Source organism: Carassius carassius, chromosome 2, assembly GCF_963082965.1.
Source record: "Carassius carassius chromosome 2, fCarCar2.1, whole genome shotgun sequence".
In the NCBI taxonomy this organism is placed as follows: Eukaryota; Metazoa; Chordata; class Actinopteri; order Cypriniformes; family Cyprinidae; genus Carassius; species Carassius carassius.
This window is the reverse complement of record NC_081756.1, coordinates 46,186,695-46,210,659: the sequence shown is the minus strand read 5'-3', so window position 1 is coordinate 46,210,659 and position 23,965 is coordinate 46,186,695. Positions and strand designations below refer to the sequence as shown.

The 23,965-nt window shown below is 35.4% G+C and overlaps 1 protein-coding gene across 5 annotated transcripts in view; it reads left to right on the top strand.

Annotated features, from left to right (window-relative positions):
• The window catches only part of LOC132110822 (Kv channel-interacting protein 4-like), a 224,235-nt gene extending 207,222 nt beyond the window's left edge, over window positions 1-17,013 (top strand). For all 5 annotated transcript variants that reach the window (XM_059517840.1, XM_059517822.1, XM_059517803.1 and 2 more), the window contains 6 exons: window positions 9,984-10,053; window positions 12,554-12,624; window positions 13,927-14,034; window positions 14,784-14,888; window positions 16,072-16,134; window positions 16,319-17,013. In XM_059517840.1, coding sequence (XP_059373823.1) covers window positions 9,984-10,053; window positions 12,554-12,624; window positions 13,927-14,034; window positions 14,784-14,888; window positions 16,072-16,134; window positions 16,319-16,366 — 465 coding nt within the window. In that variant the 3' untranslated portion in view covers window positions 16,367-17,013. The remainder of the gene's footprint in view (window positions 1-9,983; window positions 10,054-12,553; window positions 12,625-13,926; window positions 14,035-14,783; window positions 14,889-16,071; window positions 16,135-16,318) is intronic.
• Window positions 17,014-23,965: the final 6,952 nt, after the last annotated feature.

The window sequence follows — 23,965 nt, the reverse complement described above, 5'->3', positions numbered from 1 at the left end:
AGAGCTCACTGTAACACCACAGAACTTTCTCAGACACAGCCTTTCTATGTCAAAGATGTGAAGTGCTGGATTAGACAAAACAACTTACTGCAGGGCTTCTTTCATGTAGCAGAGCCCAGGGTAATTGGTGGTGCAGAGGACACATTTCAGACTGGTTTTGTTGTTATTTATAAAAAATTCTGGATGTGGAACAGTTGGTGAAGCACAGTTTAAATGTGCATATTATGGCAATATACTGAGTCTTTGGAAATGTTATCTTAAAGGGATAGTTCACCCAAAAACAAAAATTTCACAAACAATGTTTCTGTGAGGCGCCGCGTAAAGCATCAACAAAGCATCAATAACACGCAAACGATGCCAACATCATCCGCCGGAGAAATTCACGGACCATGATATCACAATCGCCTGCAGTAAGGTTATGGGCAGTCTCGATCTAGAAAAAGGTGAGAATTTCACTTCTATGTAATCTTCGTGCAATAGCTGCAAACGCTGTCCTAACCTCTATAGTTAAAAAATATAAAATGTGTTCCCAACTATGTCCCAGTCCCACTAGTGAGCTTAGCCATTTTCAGAATTAAGGATGTTGATAATGTTGTAGTAAAGCAAAAGAAAAAACAGCACTCGCATGAGATTGGACACATATTAAATGCGTTTGAATTTGACAAAGCATGGGATAGAAATCAAAGAAAAAGTGCCACATGATTTAAGGTAAATGCTGTGGTTTTTTTAGGTTTTTTTTAGACGTTAGTTATTGTAAATGTTTTACTGTGTGATGTATTATTCAAGGGTTTATTAGTACCACTGGTTTTAATTGTGTGCAGTTTGGAAATACTTATGGGATATGGCAACAAGCTCATTACACCTTAAGTGAAGGTCAGGAGTTGGATAGCAGCTTTATTTTAAAGGTGTTCAAGTTGAAGACCTTATACATAAATCCCTTAAGACCACTACTCTTGGTAAGACGGGTGTGTGTGTGTTTTTTGTTTGTTTGTTTTTGTTTGTTATGAAGTTTAATGTTTGTTTTTTTTTCATATGGCCTTCCTTATAGAGTTTAGGGTTATTTTAGGCCATAGACAATTTCACTCATAAGTTTACATACCCTTTGCACAATGTGCAAAATATTAATAGTTGAAACAAAATTTGAGGGATCATGAAAATTGCATGTCATTTTTTTTTATTTAGTTCTGAATAAGCTATTTCACATGAGATCTTTACATATACTCCACAAGACAAAATAATAACTGAATTTATAAAAATGACCCCATTTAAAAAAATAAAAAAAACTGTACATACCCTTGATAAATAAACCCCTAATAAACAATTAAATAATACATCACACAGTAAAACATTTACAATACAACATCTTAAAAAAATAATAATTACCTTAAATCATGTGGCACTTTTTCTTGGATTTTTCTTTAAATCGTTCTATCCCATGCTTTGTCAAATCCAAACGCATTTAATGTGTCCACTCTCATGCAAGTGCTGTTTTTTCTTTTGCTTTACTACAACATTATCGTCATTATCGTCAACAGTATAGAAATCCTTATTAAAAGTCCGATGGTATTGTGTCCTTGGCCTGTAAAAACAAAAAAAGCAAACTTTAATAAACCACATTTAAATAACCTGACATCCTAAATTCTGAAAATGGCAAAGTTTACTATTGTAACTGGGACTTAGTTGGGAACACATTTTATATTTTTTAACTATAGAGGTTGGGACATTTTACTCTCTCTCTCTCTCTCTCTCTGTGTGTGTGTAATTTGCATAGCGTTTGGAAGGTATTTCATGAAGATTGCATAGAAGTGAAATTCTCACCTTTTTCTAGATCAAGACTGCCAATTAACTTACTGCTGGCGATTGTGATATTATGGTTCGTGAAGTTCGCCGGCGGATGATGTTGGCATAGTTTGCATGTTATTATAATAGTGGGCGAAGAAAGAACATTTAGCAAAAATGCTAATTGCTTCAGCTGTAGCACGATCCCTGTCCATGATTGCAAATGCGGTATATTTACTTCCGTTCACGCTTAAGCGACTTCCTTTTACACTAAACTGCCTTTCATTTGCACTGAAAAGTTCATGGACATCCACATATGAAATCACTTGCATACTGTATGGTATGTGGGGCGGCAGTGGCTCAGTGGTTCATGTAGGTTGTCTACAAACCGGAAGGTTGGTGGTCCGATCCCCGGCTCCACCTGACCAAGTGTCGAGGTGTCCTTGAGCAAGACCCCTAACCCCAGCTGCTCCCGATGAGCTGGATGGCGCCTTGAATGGCAGAAACCGCAGTCGGTGTGTGAATGTGTGTGTGAATGGGTGAATGTGAGGCAAATTGTAAAGCGCTTTGGATGGCCATGTGGTCTGTTGAAAGCGCTATATAAATGCAGTCCATTTACATACAGGTGCTGATCATATAATTAGAATATCATCAAAAAGTTGATTCATTTCACTAATTCCATTCAAAAAGTGAAACTTGTATATTATATTAATTCATTACACACATACTGATATATTTCAAATGTTTATTTCTTTTAATTTTGATGAATATAACTGACAACTAAGGAAAATCCCAAATTCAGCATCTCAGAAAATTAGAATATAACTTAAGACCAAGATTTTTTTTTAGAAATCTTGGCCAACTGAAAAGTATGAACATGTAAAGTATGAGCATGTACAGGACTCGATTATTAGTTTGGGCTCCTTTTGCCTGAATTACTGCAGCAATAAGGCGTGGCATGGAGTCGATCAGTCTGTGGCACTGCTCAGGTGTTATGAGAGCCCAGGTTGCTCTGATAGTGGCCTTCAGCACTTCTGCATTGTTGGGTCTGGCATATAACATCTTCCTCTTCGCAATACCCCATAGATTTTCTATGGGGTTAAGGTCTGGCGAGTTTGCTGGCCAATTAAGAACAGGGATACCATGGTCCTTAAACCAGGTACTGGTAGCTTTGGCACAGTGTGCACAAATGAAATCTGCATCTCCATAAAGATGGTCAGCAGGAGAAAGCATGAAGTGCTCTAAAACTTCCTGGTATACGGCTGTGTTGAACTTGGACCTTGGAACTTGGATGTCTGTTGTTCAAGAGTGGCTTGACACAAGGAATGCGACAGCTGAAACCCATTTCTTGCATACGTCTGTGCGAAGTGGTTCTTGAAGCACTGACTCCAGCTGCAGTCCACTCTTTGTGAATCTCCCCCACATTTTTGAATGGGTTTTGTTTCACAATCCTCTCCAGGGTGCGGTTATCCCTCTTGCTTGTACACTATTTTCTACCACATCTTTTCCTTCCCTTTGCCTCTCTATTAATGTGCTTGGACACATGACCTTTTTTGTCTTGCCCTCCTTGTGCAAGGTGTCAATGGTCGTCTTTTGGACAACTGTCAAGTCAGCAGTCTTCCCCATGATTGTGTAGCCTACAGATCTAGACTGACAGACCATTTAAAGGCCTTTGCAGGTGTTATGAGTTAATTAGCTGATTAGAGTGTGGCACCAGGTGTCTTCAATTAAAGCTTTTCACAATATTCTAATTTTCTGAGATACTGAATTTGGGAATTTCCTTAGTTGTCAGTTACAAACATCAAATTAAAAGAAATAAACATTTGAAATATATCAGTCTGTGTGTAATGAATGAATATAATATACAAGTTTCACTTTTTGAATGGAATTAGTGAAATAAATCAACTTTTTGATGATATTCTAATTATATGACCAGCACCTGTATGTAAACAAATAAAGGATATGTTTTTCTTATCTGAACTGCATACATTAGTAAATTTTATTTTTATGTATGCGTGAGTGTTTTATGGATGTATATGCGCACATCGAGTTTACATTTATGTGCCAGTGTTTAATAGGTGTATATGCACGGATCAAGTTTATATGTATATGTGAGTATGTGCAGGTGTGTTTGTATGAGTTTATATGTATGCACGAGTGTGTGAAGGTGTATGCACGCGTCAAGTTTATATGTATACGAAAGTTATTCACAAGTGGGTATGCATTAATTGCTAACCTTATATGTATTGGTATCGATTTCTTATTAATGTGCATGTGTATTTTATATATGTATTTTCGAACATCCAGTAGCATGTATGTACATGTGAGTAATTTATAGGTGTATATGCATGTTTTTTATGTATGTATTCATAAGCGAAGTTTGATTGAAATCCTACGGGGCGCCTCATATGTTTCTTGATTGGAAATTTAGCATTATATCACTTGCTCAGCAATCCTTTGCAGTGAATGGGTGCCATCAAAATGAGAGTCCAAACATCACAATAATGGACAAGCAATCCACACCAGTCCAGTCCATCAAATAACATCTTGTGATGTCAAAAGCTGTGTGTTTGTAGGAAATAAATACATCAAGATGTTTTTAACTTTAAACTATTACTTCTGGCCAAAATATGAGTCCATGGTCCATAATAACACATCCTCCAAAACCAATTCGCTGTTGTCCTCTCACATCAAAACCCACTGAGAACTGATTTGTCCTGTTTTTGCTTGTAAATGTTGCTTGATCAATGCATATTTATCTCCTGACAAGACAACTTTTTCACTGGAGAAAGAAATATTATGTATAGATTATTTATTTTGGTCTGAAGCGACAGTTTGAAAATGGATATGTCTTAATGATGGATGTGTTTCTTACAAACTCTCAGCTTTTCACTTCACAAGATGTTAATTGATAGACTGACATCATGTGGATTACTTGTGGATTATTGTGATGTTTTCATCAGCTGTTTGGACTCTCATTCTGACGACACCCATTCACTGCAGAGCATCCACTGGTGAGCAAGTGATGCAATGCATTTCTCCAAATATATTCAGATAAAGAAATAAACAAGATCTTGGATGGCCTGAAGATAAGACATTATTCAGAGTCTTTTTTTTTTTTTTTTTGGTGAAATATTCTTTCAGCAGATCTTAAAGCTTTCACAAAGGTGACAATTCTGTACATTGAAGACATACAGTACACCCTTTTTTCTGTATAGTACATCCATTTAAGCGTGACTGAATCCTTTGAACCGGGCCGATTCAAACTGTTTTTTGAGTGTGTAACAGACAGTTGCAGTGTCTTTTATTGAAGAATGTGAATGCATACTCTAAGAGCAAATCTCTCCTTTGCTGTGCTTGCATCAAAAATCTCAGCTCAGCACAGCACCTCTCAGTCCTCCAGTCTTCCTCCTCTAGTTGCTCAGTACACAGCAAAGGGAATACTGTAATGAGGTTTCGTATCTGGCTCTGAATGCCAGAGGCTGGATTCTGATTATTTGATTTTCATGTCATTTTATTGCTCAGTTTTGCCATGTACTGGAACATGTGCCCACTTTATAAAAGTCAATTATTTTGTCCCTTCAGATGGACTCTTCATTACATCAGGTCCAAACATTCAGTGTGTTTTCCAAAAAGTTCTTAAAAGCATTAGTTTAGATTTGTCTTTTATTATTTCTGCATTCATGAAAAACCTGGAAATTTCGGGCCATTCTCAAACTGAAAAGATGAAAGGCTTTGTAGTGACAAGTTGCATCAACTACTCGGCTCCGAAGCAAAAATCTAATGAGTGGAAAAAGACAAAGGAAATTAGAAACATCTTCTGAAAATATTCATATCTAATCCAATTCCTAGAGTCCAAATTACACTGTTACAGCTATTATGCAATCTAAACATGTTTTTAAATAAGATCATACACCAGTTACAGGTTTCAAAACAGTTAATGATGCTAAGAATAAGGCATAAACATCATAATTTACTCTATTTTGTGCTAATGGTGTGGAATGTTGGTGCTTCGAAACCAGTGGAGCTTTCGAGAGAGCATGCTGGACCCACTATGGGGGTACCACCTTTATCTTCCGCAGCTCCCCCCGACGATACGATGTCGAGGGTGAGCCAGACTTTTCTGGGGAGGAAGATCTGTCAGCACTGCCTTTGCACCTTTCACTGCCAGAAACCACCCCAGTGGCCCATCCTCATTCACCACTCTCGATGGTGGTGCAGCGAGGGGGTACATGGGAGTCCCCCAGGTGGAGCGGTCAGTTGAAATGCAATTGTGTCCAAATGCCACTACCACCTCTTTTCTCGGTATGGAGTAGGACTCAGTCGAACAGACAGCACTCCTCATACAGGAGCCTGACCCAAAACCTTCTCCCTGTGGTCAGACCTTGCGTTTCTCCATGCAGGAGTGCCCCTAGACCAGGTCTCCAGGCATGCTGTGGTCTACACAGATGCCTCAACCACCGTCTGGGGGGCAACGTACAACAGGGGTTTCAGCGGTTTGGACGGGTCCCCGACTGCACTGGCACATAAACTGCCTTGAGTTGCTGGCGGTGCACCTTGCCTTGATCTCAAAGGGCACTTATGAGGCAAGTATGTACTAGTCCACAAGGACAACACTGCAACCATTGCATATATTAACCTACGAGGTGGTCTGCACTCTCATCATACAACCCGAATTCCGGAAAAGTTGGGACATTTTTTAAATTTTAATAAAATGAAAACGAAAGGAATTTCAAATCACATGAGCCAATATTTTATTCACAATAGAACATAGATAATGTAGCAAATGTTTAAACTGAGAAATTTTACACTTTTATCCACTTAATTAGCTCATTTAAAATTTAATGCCTGCTACAGGTCTCAAAAAAGTTGGCACGGGGGCAACAAATGGCTAAAAAAAGCAAGCAGTTTTGAAAAGATTCAGCTGGGAAAACATCTAGTGATTAATTAAGTTAATTGATATCAGGTCTGTAACATGATTAGCTATAAAAGCTTTGTCTTAGAGAAGCAGAGTCTCTCAGAAGTAAAGATGGGCAGAGGCTCTCCAATCTGTGAAAGACTGCGTAAAAAATTGTGGAAAACTTTAAAAACAATGTTCCTCAACGTCAAATTTCAAAGGCTTTGCAAATCTCATCATCTAAAGTGCATAACATCATCAAAAGATTCAGAGAAACTGGAGAAATCTCTGTGCGTAAGGGACAAGGCCGGAGACCTTTATTGGATGCCCGTGGTCTTCGGGCTCTCAGACGACACTGCATCACTCATCGGCATGATTGTGTCAATGACATTACTAAATGGGCCCAGGAATACTTTCAGAAACCACTGTTGGTAAACACAATCCGCCGTGCCATCAGCAGATGCCAACTAAATCTCTATCATGCAAAAAGGAAGCCATATGTGAACATGGTCCAGAAGCGCTGTCGTGTCCTGTGGGCCAAGGCTCATTTAAAACGGACTATTTCAAAGTGAAATAGGGTTTTATGGTCAGACGAGTCCAAATTTGACATTCTTGTTGGAAATCACGGACGCCGTGTCCTCCGGGCTAAAGAGGAGGGAGACCTTCCAGCATGTTATCAGCGTTCAGTTCAAAAGCCAGCATCTCTGATGGTATGGGGGTGCATAAGTGCATACGGTATGGGCAGCTTGCATGTTTTGGAAGGCTCTGTGAATGCTGAAAGGTATATAAAGGTTTTAGAGCAACATATGCTTCCCTCCAAACAACGTCTATTTCAGGGAAGGCCTTGTTTATTTCAGCAGGACAATGCAAAACCACATACTGCAGCTATAACAACAGCATGGCTTCGTCGTAGAAGAGTCCGGGTGCTAACCTGGCCTGCCTGCAGTCCAGATCTTTCACCTATAGAGAACATTTGGCGCATCATTACACGAAAACTACGTCAAAGACGACCACGAACTCTTCAGCAGCTGGAAATCTATATAAGGCAAGAATGGGACCAAATTCCAACAGCAAAACTCCAGCAACTCATAGCCTCAATGCCCAGACGTCTTCAAACTGTTTTGAAAAGAAAAGGAGATGCTACACCATGGTAAACATGCCCCGTCCCAACTATTTTGAGACCTGTAGCAGAAATCAAAATTGAAATGAGCTCATTTTGTGCATAAAATTGTAAACTTTCTCAGTTTAAACATTTGCTATGTTATCTATGTTCTATTGTGAATAAAATATTGGCTCATGTGATTTGAAAGTCTTTTAGTTTTCATTTTATTAAAATTTAAAAAACGTCCCAACTTTTCCGGAATTCGGGTTGTATGTCGCAACTCGCCCACCACCTCCTCCTTTGAAGTCAGAAGCATCTGAGGTCACTTCATGCTGTTCACATTCCTGGGCTTCTCAACCGGGCAGCCGACGAGCTGTCCCAAGCTGCGCCCCCAGTAGATTGGCGACTCCATCACCAGATGGTCCAGCTGATTTGCAGATGTTTCCGAGCTGCTCAGGTAAATCTGTGTTCCTCTCCAGAAACCTCTCACTGCCAGTTGCACCAGCACACAGCTGGCCGCGGGACCTGCGCAATTATGTGTTTCCCCCAGTGAGCGTTCTTGCACAGACACTGTGCAAGGTGATGAAGGTCATGATTGTTGCGCCCTTCTGACCCACTCTGACTTGGTTGCCGGAGCTAATGCTACTCATGATAGCCCCTCCTTGGCTGATTCCTCTGAGGAAGGATCTACTGACTTAAGGAAGAGGCACGCATGTGGTATACTAGACCCTGTTGAGCTCCTCCGTTCTTTGGCAGCCAGACGTGGCAGTGCATCTGGTGCCAGGCCCTCATTCGATGAATCCGCGAGAACTGGTAGAGGACTCGGTTTCATATGTAGAGACCTAAGTGGATCCCATATGTGTAAAGTCTGCAGCGTCCCTGTGGAGCTGGTACATTTTTCCAGTGTTATCCAGTCATACTGAGTAGGTAGTGCCATAGTAGCGTTAGCTGGTCTTCTGGCCAGAAAATAGGGGCACAGGTGGCTTTCACAGGACACTGAAAGGGGCAGTCGCTGTGGCCCTTTGGTTGGAATCCCAATTCGTCGGTCTTCCAATGTGAAGTTGAGAGTGACTGTCTGAAAGGGAATGTCTCGTTTATGTATGGTCACCCTCGTTCCCTGAAGGAAGGAATAGAGACGTCACGTCCCGTCGCCACAGCTCTTGTACCTGAATATGCGGTGCACCTGCTGCCTACTTATACTCACGTTAAGATCAGTGGCAGCTGGATGCAATAATTGCATGCCAATGTGTATTAGCTCATTTAGTTTACACCCAAAGTAGATTGGTCTATCTAAGCGATAGCCCAATTTGTTGGTCATCCAACATGACGTCTCAGTTCCCTCCTTCAGGGAACGAGGGTTACCATACATAACCCGAGACATTCAATCTGTAGTTGCTTTAACTATCAGACCATCACTGATTTTGTGATATTTGAATTTCAGCACGAATGTATATCTGTTATATCTGCTGCTATTTCAGAATGAATAAAATATGCTTGTTTCTTTATCTTCAGCAGACATTTTGGATAACAGCCATTGTAACTCCCTTAAATAGAATATTAAAGATATTGCATTGCTGATGTTGTGAGACAGCAATCATCCTCTCATAGTTCACTCTCAGGTTTGAAAGGATCATTTCTGAAGAGCCACTCATAAATGTATTTACCAAATCAAAACATCTGAGTGCGCTTCATCAGACAAGCATGACACCTTGGTCATCTTGAGGAGGTCAATCTGATATTCAGAGCATAATTTTTAGTGCAAGTCATCCAATAAAATCGTAAGCAAATTCTAGCACAAATATGCACATTTTTCACAATTTATTAGTAATAAACCATGCATACTTCAATGCTAGAGAAATCATATATAAGGTTTACCATTACCTAGTGATCAGTGATAGCACAGTAAAGTATGGTGATCTTACAACATTGTCTGACAATCTCTCTGAGCTCGTTTATTACAAATGAGAGTCATATGAGATTATGTTCAATGCAGCAAATGCACTTCTAGTATAATGTTTTTGCCTGCTGTTTCACATTTTCATTTACGATGCACATTAAAATAAGATTGGACAATGGATAATGTGTTTATTGCTCAACAGTGGTGCCATTTCCTAGTTGGATGTTCATGCACATAATGGTTCTCTTGGTGAAATCACTCCTCAAAAACATCTCAGTGATGGAAATGTCTGTATCTGTGTTTTTCAGGAATGCCCTAGTGGTGTGGTCAATGAAGACACATTTAAGGAAATTTACTCTCAGTTTTTTCCACAGGGAGGTGAGTATATTTAAAGTCATATATTTTCTACTACTATTTACTTTACAGTTATACTGTATAGTGTGATTATTCTGCTTGATCTTACCCTTTATAATAGTTTTTATTGGTTAAACCTATTGTAGTTTGATTCAGTCTTATTAAATAATAAATAATCAAAAGTTTAAATTATGGCACTAAAAGATTATAATACGTTTAAAAAAATAACAGTTATGACAAAAAAGACAAAATTAGATATGTAGTCATAATTATGCCAACGATTAAATTGTTAGAATTTCATTCATTTATGTAATAAAACAATATTATAATTTCTCATATTTTTTTTTTTCATATGAGTATTATCTCATACTAATGTCTCAGTATCTCCTATTTTTGACTTTCATAATCATGATCTACTAAAGCATTTTTTATTTTGCACTGGAAGTGGGCTTCCATGGAAATATGATTAGAACAGTGAAAAAGATTAAAAAAAAAAAAAAAAAGCTATAATGATGGCACAAAAGTCAAAATTATGAGATACCAAAATGTAATTATATTTCTTGTTTTTGATTGCTTCCATTGTCCTCATTTGTTAGTCGCTTTGGATAAAATCATCTGCTAAATGACTAAATATAAAAATTACTAAATGTAAATGTAATTATGAAGGAATTTTACTTTTAGTTATAATGTCCACTTAGTACATCAAAATTTGGACTTTTCATAATTATCTCAACATTTTTACTCTCATATTAAAAACTGTAAAATTAAAGAAATTAGTCAAAATTATGAGATAAATCATATTTTCATTATTCATTATTTTGACTTTCTCATAATATCAACCTTTTTTCACATAATTATGACTTAATACCAGTGTTGGGGTAGTTACTCAAAAAATGTAGTTACTTCTGTAAATTGTAATGAGATTACTTTACTAGTTACTGCATTTGAAAAGTAACTTCACTACTTATTACTTTACTTTTTTTTTTTTTTCAAATTCCGTTCCAAATTTCCATTTTTTTCTGTTTATTTTTTTCTCAACTCCTTTTTAATGGTTAAATTTAATTGTATTAATCAAAAAGCATGTCTAATTAATTTAAATCATAACACTTTTCACAGCAATATATTAAAAGTTTTTTTTAAACTACATGTTTAGGGCCCTATGAAATGTTTTATTTTTTCTTCACCATATGTTTGATTTTTTTTAGCATGTGTAAATATTTTAATGCAATTTAAAATAGCCTTATGAAATGTTTTTTTTTTCCCCTCAGAAATTCTGTTGTGTATTTACATTTTTCTGGTTATCAAATAAAGACATAAAACATTCATTTAGATTTTCTTTTAAATATTGAAAATTAAGCAAACTTTATTTTTTGGTAAACAAGGGGGATTTACTATTAAAAATAAAACATGGAAGAAATTTAATGCGCGAGAAATAGAGGTTTCCCCAGTAACAGCGCTGAGCTCACAAACGCTGCTTTATCAGGCATATAACATGCAAGTCTTCCTTCAGAAATACAGTGATATAAAAACACCTGTGCCTCGTTTTGATATTTAAACATATAAATGTAAGGAATTATTATTATTATTAAACGTGCAGTATGTGCTCATGTTTATTCAACAAAGCCTTTTGGAAAATAGTTTCGTTTAAAATCGTGGCGAGTCTCCAAAAATAAATAAATGTATGGGAAACACATCCCACATCATAACCACCTGAGCCCAACTTCAGTCTACTCATCACTTTAACTTTAACTGTGTGTGTAGACGGCACCGCAGCCAGACCGATATACACAACACAGACCGGAAGTTAACTTAGGGCCAGGCGCGTGCGCCCGATGAAACCGTCTATAAGATGACATTTCATCATTTGACAAATACCGAAGCATGATTTGTGTGTATGTTTGTGTGTGTGTGCTCTTGTTTTTGTGTCATATCAGGACTCAAGTCTGTATAATGACATGGGTATGACACAGGTATTACAAGGAGAGGGTGACTTATGAGGACATAACCCATGTACCCATTTTTCAAAACGCTTATAAATCATACAGAAAGAGTTTTTTTTGAGAAAGTAAAAATGCACAGTTTCCTTTGAGGGTTAGGGTTAGGTGTAGGGTTGGTGTAGGGCCATAGAATATACAGTTTGTACAGTATAAAACCCATTACACCTATGGGATGTCCCCACTTTTCACAAAAACAAACGTCTCCAATGCGGAAATGGCTGCTGTAGTGATTCTTTTCTCTTTTGAGTCACATGATTTGTGCCACTGCAAAGTCAAAGGAGTAGTTTTAGAATTATGAGTTTGAGCTTCTCTACATCATTTGTCAGGGTTTGTGACAAATCTCTCATGTGGCCCTGCTCATTTCCAGCCCATTCACATACACACACTGCTTGCATTATTTATAGCATAATGGATCATAGCTTGTGCAAGCTCATGCATCCCCTTTGTTGTTGAATATAATAAGCTATGAAATGATGTAATGACATTGCTGTGATTGAAGCTGAGCAGTTTCTTGTTTTATTTTACAGACGCATCATCATATGCACATTTTCTATTCGATGCATTTGACACAGATCAAAATGGCTCTGTCAGTTTTGAGGTAAGTAATAATTACTAATGGAGCATTGTGAAGATGGTCTTTCCTACACATACATAATGTGGATGTGCTAATTCTTTATAGGTTAAATGCATGCTGTTTTAGCCTCATCTCAACTGAAAGACTAAAATAAATAAAAAATAAAACATAAAATAAATTGAAATAAAATGTAAAATTATTTATATTATATATAAATGTAGGACCATTTAAAATAAACTGGAAAAATGTAAGTTATGACATGCTAAGTCATAAATGTGAGATACTCAGTAAAATTCTAAAGTTTTAGATAAATTCATAACGGACTTTTTATTGCATAATTTCAACTTTAACTCATTATTTCATATTAAGTCATAATTATGAGAAAGAAGGTCATAATTGTGACACAAAAGTGAAACTTCTGGGATATGATGTCAAATTATGAGATACATTAAAATTTTGAGATAAAACAAAAACAAATCATTGTCATGATTTTGAATTAGTATCTCATGACTTTTTATACATGACTTACCAAAGCAATTTGTTTTATTTTGTGGCAGAAATGGGCTTCCATAAAATTGTGAATAAATAAATAAACATAAACAGAAAATACTGTTTCCCATTTATTTTACCTGAAAATCTTAAAAAAAAAAAAAAAACAATACTCTATGGCATTAACCATAAAAACATAAACACATCTCGAGATATTATGGGGATATTTATGCATTTTTTTCTATTTATTTATTTATTGAGTTGAACACTGTTGAATAAATGTCTTGACTGACAATTCACAATTGTGCAATTTGTGTCTTGCAGAGACATTAGGAAACATTTTAACCACCAATGAACCGTCAGTTTGCACACAACAAGGATTTCATTCTTTGGAAATAAACAAAAATTGCTGGTCCCCAGCGATACAGTAATTAAACTAAATGAGAATATCCTTGTCTTGTTTTTAATAAGAAAGTTTGGCTTGTCCTGTAGCCATTTAGCTCCTGCTAAAGCTTATTTTGTCATATCTGTTAATTAAAAACCTTGAGTGCTCATGCGAACAGTTCAGCCTGAAAGAATTCCTCTCATCATTTGGTGTGGAAAAATTACTTATATGGTTATTAAAAACATTTATTTCCATTCACATGATCTCTGCATGTATACTGAATTAGTGAGATCCATAATGCAACCCTTAAAATACAATGAGTTATCATATCATCTTGAAAATTAAAGCGGTTTGTTTAGCAGAATAATCATGAATTATGTTTTATCTGTAAATTACACATTTATGTTGTTATGCAACAGACTGATTTCTCAATGTCTTTCATTGCATTACAGGATTTTGTGATGGGTCTTTCCATTCTCTTACGAGGCACCATTCATGAGAAGCTTAACTGGGCATTTAACCTGTATGATATTAATAAAGATGGATATATTACAAAAGAGGTAATACATGAAGAATATGAGTAATACTTTATAACAATGAACACTGTATCTCATAAATTCATTCAATTGGTGTCATGAACTAAAAATGAACAATGAACTTTCATTATTCTAGTTTAGTGTTAATCTCCACATAAGTTGGTACAGTTTTAAACTTCTAAAGTTAATAATGGACAATTATATAGTAATAAATTAACAGTCAAAATATGAGAAGTGAAAATTGACAAAAAGATTTAAATTATGAGATACTAAGTAATGACTATGAGATAAAATGTTGAAATTATGACACAAGAGTGAAAATTACCATAATTATGACAAAACTTTGATTTCTGTCATAATTTCAACTTTTATATCATTATTATGGCTTGATTGTGACTTAATTGACAAAAAGTAAAAGTATGAGATAGTATGAGATACTAAGTAACAATAAGTCAAGGTATACAATCAAAGCATAATATTAATAAAATATAAGCGATAAGTCTAATTTATGTCTTAATTGCAACTTTTGTTTACTTTATACATAAAATAATTTCAACTTCTCAAGTTAACAATAGACAATAGTAATAAATGAACACTATATTAAGAAATACTGAAACAATGTTTTTCATTGTCAGTTAATGATACCAAATGCATTAATGAATGCTAACAATTTAAACCTTACTGTAAAGTCTTACCAGAAAATAACTTTAATGACAAGTGATCATATAAAACACTAATAAACAACATGACTGTCTGTTGTGTGGGTTTCACAGGAAATGTTAGATATCATAAAGTCCATCTATGACATGATGGGGAAATGCACATATCCCATGCTTAGAGAGGAAACTCCACGACAGCATGTGGAGATATTTTTCCAGGTGAGATTGAATCTCTAATTGCATCTAATTGATTCTGTAAGGATTGTTTTTATGTTTGTTTGTTTGTTTGTTTGTTTTTTCAAATAGAAAATATTTACTAGATATGAAATTGGTAAAGCAAGTAAATTTCCAGAATTTTCCCATCTGTATCATGTTATTTAAAACCAGGAACCTACAAATGTAGTTTCTACTAATGTTATTAAATGAACACAATGACCGTTTGGCCCTTTTTGTGTCTAGATGAAGTCATACTAAGTTATTCGATTAAAATTATTGTACATTTTAGTCAAAGGAGTTGTAAATTAGATGATATGGCCTAATTATGAGATAAAAGTCCAAATTATGAGATACTAATGATGACAAATCTTTTTACTTTTTGTCATCATTTTGACTCTATTTTATATTTCATTATGACTTAGCTTCTCGTCATTTTGACATTTACCTCATATTTATGACTTTTATATCATAATTATCATTTACTAAAGCATGATTATTTTTCCTATTATGTGGCGGAAAAAGTGAATATGTCATGTTATCACCATGATCCTACAGATCTTGTTTCTGCTCATGTTATCATAGAAATTGTGTAGATGTAATCTGAGGCAAGAAAAATGCCTAAAGCTAAATGAATAGAGCAACCTTAAATGAACACAATGACCGTTTGACCTTTAACCAAATAGTGGACAAACCAAATCATGCCAAGTCACAAATATGAGAAAAAGTGTTTAAAAATTATTATAAATTTTAGTCTGAGGATTTATAAATGAGATAAAAGTCTTAATAATGAGACATTACGTCATTATGACATAAAAATGTTGACTTTTTGGTCATCATTTTGACTTTTTTTTCTCATTATGACTTAACATCTCATAATTCTCATAAAGACCTCTCATTTATGACTTTTAATGTCGTAATTATCATTTACCAAATTATTATTTCATCCCCCTGATGGAAATGGGCTTCCTTTAAAATGGTGATTAAATATGGTGAAAAAAGAAATGATTGCCAGACACAGCACTTTGGTTCATTGGTAAAGCAATTATCCTACAGATCAATTTTCTTCTGATGCAATCATAGAGATTGTCTAAATGAAATTCTAAGCAAGGAAAATGGCTAAAGCTAAACGAATAGAGCAAACATAAATGAACACACTGACCTTTTGACCCTTTTTGTGTCTTGACAGAAAATGGACAAAAACAGGGATGGAGTGGTCACTATAGATGAATTTATAGACTGCTGTCAAAATGTAAGTCTATTTTTGTTCTTAATGTGGTGTTCTGCATGAATGTCTTTCCTGTAAACATTTACGATATGTTTTTCTTGAGTAGAGCTCCTTACATAATGTTCAGAGTTGTCCTGAAGCCAGTCCATTAGTCCCCACAGGCGAGCTGTTTTTAAAGTGTTTACCTGTGTCCGTTTGTTCCCTACAGGACGAGAACATCATGAAATCAATGCAGCTTTTTGAGAACGTCATTTAACATCTGAATGGACTCTGTTAGCGGGCCAGCTCACTTATCCACCTTTATACTCCACAAACCCAACATCCTCAATGAGACACATCTGATTACTAGCAGTGCTTTACCCATAAACCAAAATGAATAGCATTTTTAATATCAAAGAAAAAGTATTTTTACATTTTTTTTCACTTATACTTTTAGTTAATGTAGACAAATAGTCTGTTTATCATCTTTTTTGTTCTCTGATGTTTTGAAAAAAGTTTTGAAACTAGAAACCATTGTACATATTAAAGTAACATTTCATACATTGGCCCATTTATATTATATACAAACAGAATACATTTCTGTGTACATTTTTCACAAATCCAATTTTAAATTGCAACAATTGACAAGGAATATTTGAGATACAGTTTACTTAACTCAGTAGCTAAAGGAATAGTTCACCCAAAAGTGAATATCTATCATCCAATAGTTTTTTTTTTCTTAATGAGAACAGATTTGGAAAAAAATGTGCATTACATCACTTGCTCACCAATGGATCCTCTGCAGTAGTGTTAATTTTGTCAGCCATTTCTAATTTAGTCTTAGTCTTAGTCCTTGTGTCAAATGTCCTTTATAGTTATTATCCTATTTAGTTAGCCTTGTCCTGTTTTTGTTTAGTCAAGTTTCAGTCGTTTTTAGTCAATGAATTTTTTGGGCACACTATAAAAGTTAAACTGTTAAAAGAAAATTGCTCAAAATGATAATCGAAAACATTGTTGTCATTGGAGAGATTAATTTTTACATTTCAGGTATTGCACTATCACCATTAAGCACAAATCAGTAGAATGTGGGTTCATAACACATTATTTATTTTCCCTCATCTAGTGTACTGGTTATTATATGGTGACTGCAGCTGGCAGACAGCAGCATTTATTAGTGCAAACAAAAATGAAGGGCATTTTCCATCATTTTCCAATAAGTAATCTCACGTAGCCGGACCTTTAGGCTGAAGGTCTGACAATTTCATTGGCCAAGGCCCGCCCATGAGGCCGTTTGACTGACATGTCCAACAACCAATCACAGTTCATTTCATTTATCTTCATGTTCCGAGGCGTAGAAATGTCACCACAATAACAGACCAGTGTGTAAAACTCTTGGACATATTTGAAAGATTATATGCCTTTACGGTGACGCATCGCTGCCACACACATATTATTTTTTCCACTCACTTGTTGTAATAACGAGATTTTATGTCGTTTTAATGACATCTTTTCTCGTAATAACGAGATGTTTTCTCATTAAAACGACATCTTTTCTCGCAATAACGAGATGTTATGTCGTTAAAACGACATATTTTTCTCGTTATAACAACATATTATGTCATAAAATCGATATGTTTTCCCTTTATTTTAGATGGTACATTATGTGAGCAATAAGTCCGCGCTGCTGTCGCCACAGTCTGACATAAACGAGGATCTGCACGCTGTTGAAATTATTTAAATACTACACTGTATTAAATGTATTTTAATGTAATGGTTTTAATTTTAGCGGCATATTTATTAGGATTAATTATCCAATCTGTCTACAATATAGTGATATCCAACTCAGACCCATGACTCTTTAGGCTATGATCAGATCAAAACAGTTTTGAATAATCGACTCTCTGCTTAATATTTCTTTATTTGAATGATTGTTTGATTTAACAACAAATCGAAATACGAAAAAAAGAAATAAAGAGATTTTCTGATTTTTAATGACATAACATCTCGTTATTACGAGAAAAGATGTCGTTTTAACGAGAAAACATCTTATTATTACGAGAAAAGATGACGTTTTAATGAGAAAATATGTCGTTATTACGAGAAAAGATGTCGTTTTAACGAGAAAAGATGTCGTTTTAACGAGAAATGATGTCGTTTTAATGAGAAAATATGTCGTTATTACAAGAAAAGATGTCGTTTTAACGAGAAAAGATGACGTTTTAACGAGAAAACATCTTATTACGAGAAAAGATGTCGTTTTAACGAGAAATGATGTCGTTTTAATGAGATAATATGTCGTTATTACAAGAAAAGATGTCGTTTTAACGAGAAAAGATGACGTTAAAATGACATAGCATCTAGTTATTACGACATAAGTGTGTGGAAAAAATAATGTGTGTGTGGCAGCAATGCGTCACCGTAAACTTTAAATATTTCACATAATTTAGAAAATCGCTCATCGTCACAGTTGTAAACACTATGGCTTTCTTCTTTCGTGAGGGGGGTTAGGTGCCACAATATCTTTGTTTCAAGGTGGAACTTTAAAGAACGTGACACAAACGTCTCACGGAAATCCTGTATAAGTCAAACAATCTGACAACAACTTCGACATTCCTGAAGTGTTTCCACTTTTGTGTCCCATATGCATCAGACGTTTAGCCAACGGTCCATGGGCGTGATGTCTGAGGCCGAGACTATCCAATGATCTATTGTCATCGATGACAGACACTACCGAATTTGAAGTTTAAATCTTGTCATAAGGTGGCAGCAGCAGCTGTGTTCGACTTGAAGCAGACTGATCGGTGTACAGGGCCATAGCTGAGGTTTGCGGGGCTCCAGTGCAGGTTGTACCGAACAGCGCGTGGGTGCTGAATGCCCTTATGTTTATACTGGCGAGGTGAATTTGTTCAGTCATGCACGGGAGGAAGCGAAGAAGAGCTCGGTCATATCGCGATATGACACTTTTTTTTTTATCATGTAAAAATTTATACCAGTATTATTGCGGACGGTATGATATGGCTCACCCCTGGTCAATGATATTACATGTTGATATAGTCACAGTTATCGTTTATTGACCTTATTGTCGTCTTATCATCATCTTGTCTAAGTCATGGGAAAAAGCTCAACAACAAATATTTTTCGTCATAGTTTTTGTTAACAAAATTAACACTACATTGCAGTAAATGGTTGCCTTCAAAATTTATAAAAACATCACAGTAATCCACATCAGTTCAATCCATCAATTATTGTCTTGTGTTGCTGCAATTTGTAAGAAACAAATCCAGTAAGAAGATCTTTTTAACTTTAAACCGGTGCCTCTGCTCAAAATACAAATCCATAATCCATGATAATGGATAATGCTAGTTAAGAGCTGTTCTGGACTATTTTCTTTCTAAAATTGGCTTGATGTGTGCATATTTCTTTCCTGATTCAAATGAGAAAAAGCTATATTATGGATAGAGGACTCCAGAAGCAGTTTGAAGTTAAAAATGTCTTGATGGATTTGCAGCTTTTTTCTTCACAAGATGTTAATTGATAGACTGAAGTGGTGAGGATTACTTGTGGATTATTTTGAGGTTTTTAGCAGCTGTTTGGACTCTCATTCTGACGGCACCCATTCACTGCAGAGCATCTATTGGTGAGCAAGTGATGTAATGTTAAATTTCTACAAAACTTATCTGATGAAGAAACAAACTCATCTACATTTTGGTTGGCTTGAGAATGAGTACAATTTCCTTTTTTGTTTTTAATTTTTGGGTGAACTATTCTTTAAGTTAATAATGTGTCACGTACTGTATACAATATAACAGTAAAAATTCTTTGCATAACACATTCATGCTATATTAACTGTTTCCATTTTTAAGCACAATCAATAATAAGTCCTACTTACTTCTTTCAAAAAGTACAAACCTCTGACCCTGCAGCCTTTGAATTTCTACAGAATCATTCCAGAATGTTCTTAACTACAACAGTGGGTCCAGCCAAAACAGGTGGAAAGTCAAATAAAGATTAAGATGTTGTATGTTTTCTAAAATATATTTGAAATAGAACTTAACAGCTGGTGGTGGTGTTGTTTTTTTGGTTCAGAATCATTTGCCAACTAGATCAAAATACTGTATTATAGATTTGGAAGCTACAGGTAGCAAATCAAAGCACTCATGTTGTATTTGTCTTAAGAAACACTGTTACAAAGTAATGCTGCTTATATGTATCTTAATTATAAAGTCCTTTAAAAACAAAAACATCACATTATGTTTACATGTTTCCGGCACTATATCACTGTTCTCAAAGCATCTTAACATATGGTTTTATTTATTGAGCTAACTGTTTAAGCACATTAGGCTGTCTGCAGCCATACAGTATTTGTTTTCATTTGGAGGTTTTGACCATCTGTATTTGTGTGTTTGCAAAGAAGCTCTGTCAATGTCAAAAAATATATATATATATATATATATTCAAAGCATTGCTTAAAGGGATAATTCATCCAAAAATGACAATTTTCCTTATTTATTCACTCACCACTTATTCTAAACCTGTATGAGCTTCTTTCTTCTGTTGAACACAAAATAAGTAATTTTTGTATGTTGGTAACCAAACAGAACACAGTAGCCATTAACATCCATCGAATTTTATTATTATTATTATTATTTTATATATACTATGGAAGTCGAAGTCAATTGTTTGGTTACCAACGTTCTTCAAATGTTCTTCTTTTGTGTTAAAAAGAAGACATAATCAACCGATGAAATAATCTTTATTTTTGGGTGAACTATACCTTTAAACCTCTGTTTTAAAGCATCTAGATCTGATTTCAGGCTATTCAAGCTTCCTACCCTACAGAATTTGTGTTTATGTGAATTAAGAAGCTATTTAGCATTCAACATCACTTTTAAATTTAGAATATTGTGTTACTGTGGGGAACTCATAATATTAATGAAAATAAGAACCTATGTTTACCAAGAGTACAATGTTCTCTGCAACGTTGCCACCTAGTGGACTTAAGTTACAGCACAACGTGGCTGACAACATGAATTGTCAAGTAAAATTGGAGAAATACTTAATAAAATATTTCACTCAGTAACACACTGCTAAACTGAACGGTCAATATTTAGTATTTTAGAATCACATGGGCTCAGTTGAAGATGATGAATCCCTGTGTGAAAATGTTTCCTTCATGCATTTCAGTTAGAATCATGAGCAGCAGTTTCCACACCTGCAACAATAGTTCGTAAAGCTTGACCAGTGAGCTTTCAAAGTCTTGACCTGTAGACTAGAGAACAAGAGAGAGAGAGATGAAGTAATTCGAGTTTTATAACGGTGTATAAAAATAAACAGGCTGGTCCAGACATCAGATTGAATTGAACTGATACATCAATTTGTATTTCAAACGTGTGTAGATATTTCATAAAGTATAAATGAGCATTTTGTTGCATCTTCTCCCTGTTTTATTTTAAGATCTTTCTTTTTGTTTATTCATTCAGATTATGCAAATAATGTTTATCTGCATGCCTGATTCACATGAGCTTTTCCCTACTCAAGAAATCAGTGCCTTTTTTTGTTAACACTCATCCCAAACAACCTGCACTGTCTGATTTCATTGTTATTTAGTTACAGTATATGATATGATCCTATTTTAGTCCATTTCTGAAATCAATGCTATGTCATGGTGTATTTGGGTTTGATCATGATGCAAAATTTCTTGCGAGCAGTGTGAGAACCTGACCTGCATGTGTAGAGAGTGAAGAAGGCTTTACTGATGGGATTGGGAAGAGCTGGCTGCAGCAGATCTAGCGCTCTGTGTGTCTATCCCATGCTTCTCTGTGGAACTAGATGAGTGCATTTTGTAAGAGTCAATAAACCGCTCGGAATGTGTGTTTCGTGGCTCCTTCATTGAATGTCAGATCGCTGGTAGTTAAAATCACTTTGGCCACATACTGTGGAGTTTCAGAAGTGGCGGTCACATTTAAATATAGGAGTCAAAAGACAGATTAGACGCCATATTGAATTTAACACGGATGAAAATGAGGTGAATCTAACCTGCCAGTTCGTACTGTATCATCTGAACACATGACCAATATAAATTAAGTTTATTTATTATTACAAAATGTGCTAATTGACAATGTGGTAACCTTAGCTACATTTTGGTGCCTTTAGCATCCACAATTTTTAACTAAGGTGATATTACAGAGACCAAAGACTCATTATGTTCAGCGATTTTAACTAAATTATCATGTTTTGTTTATGTTTGGAAGGCTGCTTTCGCAGATCGTGCTCTTGAAGTGTTGCCATGTCCAATTATTATAAACGATGTGTCTTTGGGCTTGGCTCGCAATATTTTGGTATGCTGCTTATTTCCAATATAAAGTGTTTGGATTTAAATTTATTATGGGCTTATTCGGATTTGTTATATATAGCAAGATCTGGCAGCAAGAAACTTACCCTGTTCACTGTGATTTCACATACTAAAGACACAAATCTGATAAATGGAACAGTGCCAAAAGTCTTTAAAACAGAACCCATTACATTCTACCATGTCATAAGTGATAATGCATCTGTACATTGTGTGTGATGTCAGTCTTGTCATGTTTTGTAATGTCTTTTGTTATTGTTTAGTTCCACATTATTTTTCAGGTAGGTAAGTCTTAATTTACATTGTAAAATGAATTTACTCTAGTACAGTAGACATCAGTAAAGTGATGCTGCAGTGAACTAAGGAAAGTATTAACATGCAAGTAAATATAGAATTCAGCTTTAAAATATATTACACGATCGAACATGGCCAGAATATGCATGTTGAGAGACATGTTCAAAAACGTTCAAAACTGTGCATCTTTACATGACTGATGCCTTAACATGGCCAGAATGTGCTTGTTTGTTTACGCATACAAAATTGGCTGGTAACACGAATGAACAGTGTGGGTTGACAGCCGTATTTCATGTTTTCCGCTTTAAGAGTTTTGGCCCCATTGGCCTTCCATACTGATCCACGTTTAAATACCTCACTAACAGGTAGTTGTTCATATGGTTGTTCAGTTCAGTTCAGTACACAGTGTGTTGAATCTTCGTAAATTTGATTGTCCCTACCTGAATTTTTGGGGAGTTAACTGGGGTGTAGAATGCAGTTGTCACTCCTGTAAATGACTAAACTGTGTGTGCACAGAACAGGATTAAGCACTAAAAGGTGAACTGACAACTGAATTTAGCTGCAGCGTGTGTGTGGCCTAGGAAAGCACACAAAACAAATACACTTACAATGTTAACAGGGATGACACCTTTATTCAAAAACAGCTTCATAAAGGCTATATACTGAAATGTACACGACAGGCTGCTTCCTTCTGCTTCCAGAAATTAATTCTATCTGTGTTCAATACGAAAAACCACATACAGTATGTGTTGGCTCCGAAGCACTAATAAACAGGTACAAAGGCTAGATGCATGTGACCTGAGGTGTAGTTACTTACGAGTTCTTAAAACCCATCTCAAACTGTAAGAAAATATACAGTATTGGTCCAGCAATGTACCATTAAAAGTCAGAAAAAATAAGGCAAATTTAGTATAATAATTGCTCATGTTATAAAACATATGAGATTGGAAATGTCTCCAGGAGCAAAACTGTATGAAGTTAAGAATAACAAATAATGACTGACATTAACTGCAACAAAATAAACGGGACGTTCACCTTTTAATCAGTTCAATTATTTTGGTTTAAAAAAAAAAAAGAAAAAAAAAAAAAGATGTTTTCTTTGAACTAACTGAATGTCTAGTGTTCATCTTACAAAACTCACTGGCATGATGTTGGAAAGTACTGGCATCCCTTTACACATTTTGAAGTATTGGAAACATAGAAGCAAAACGTAAACAAGATGTGCAAAATAAC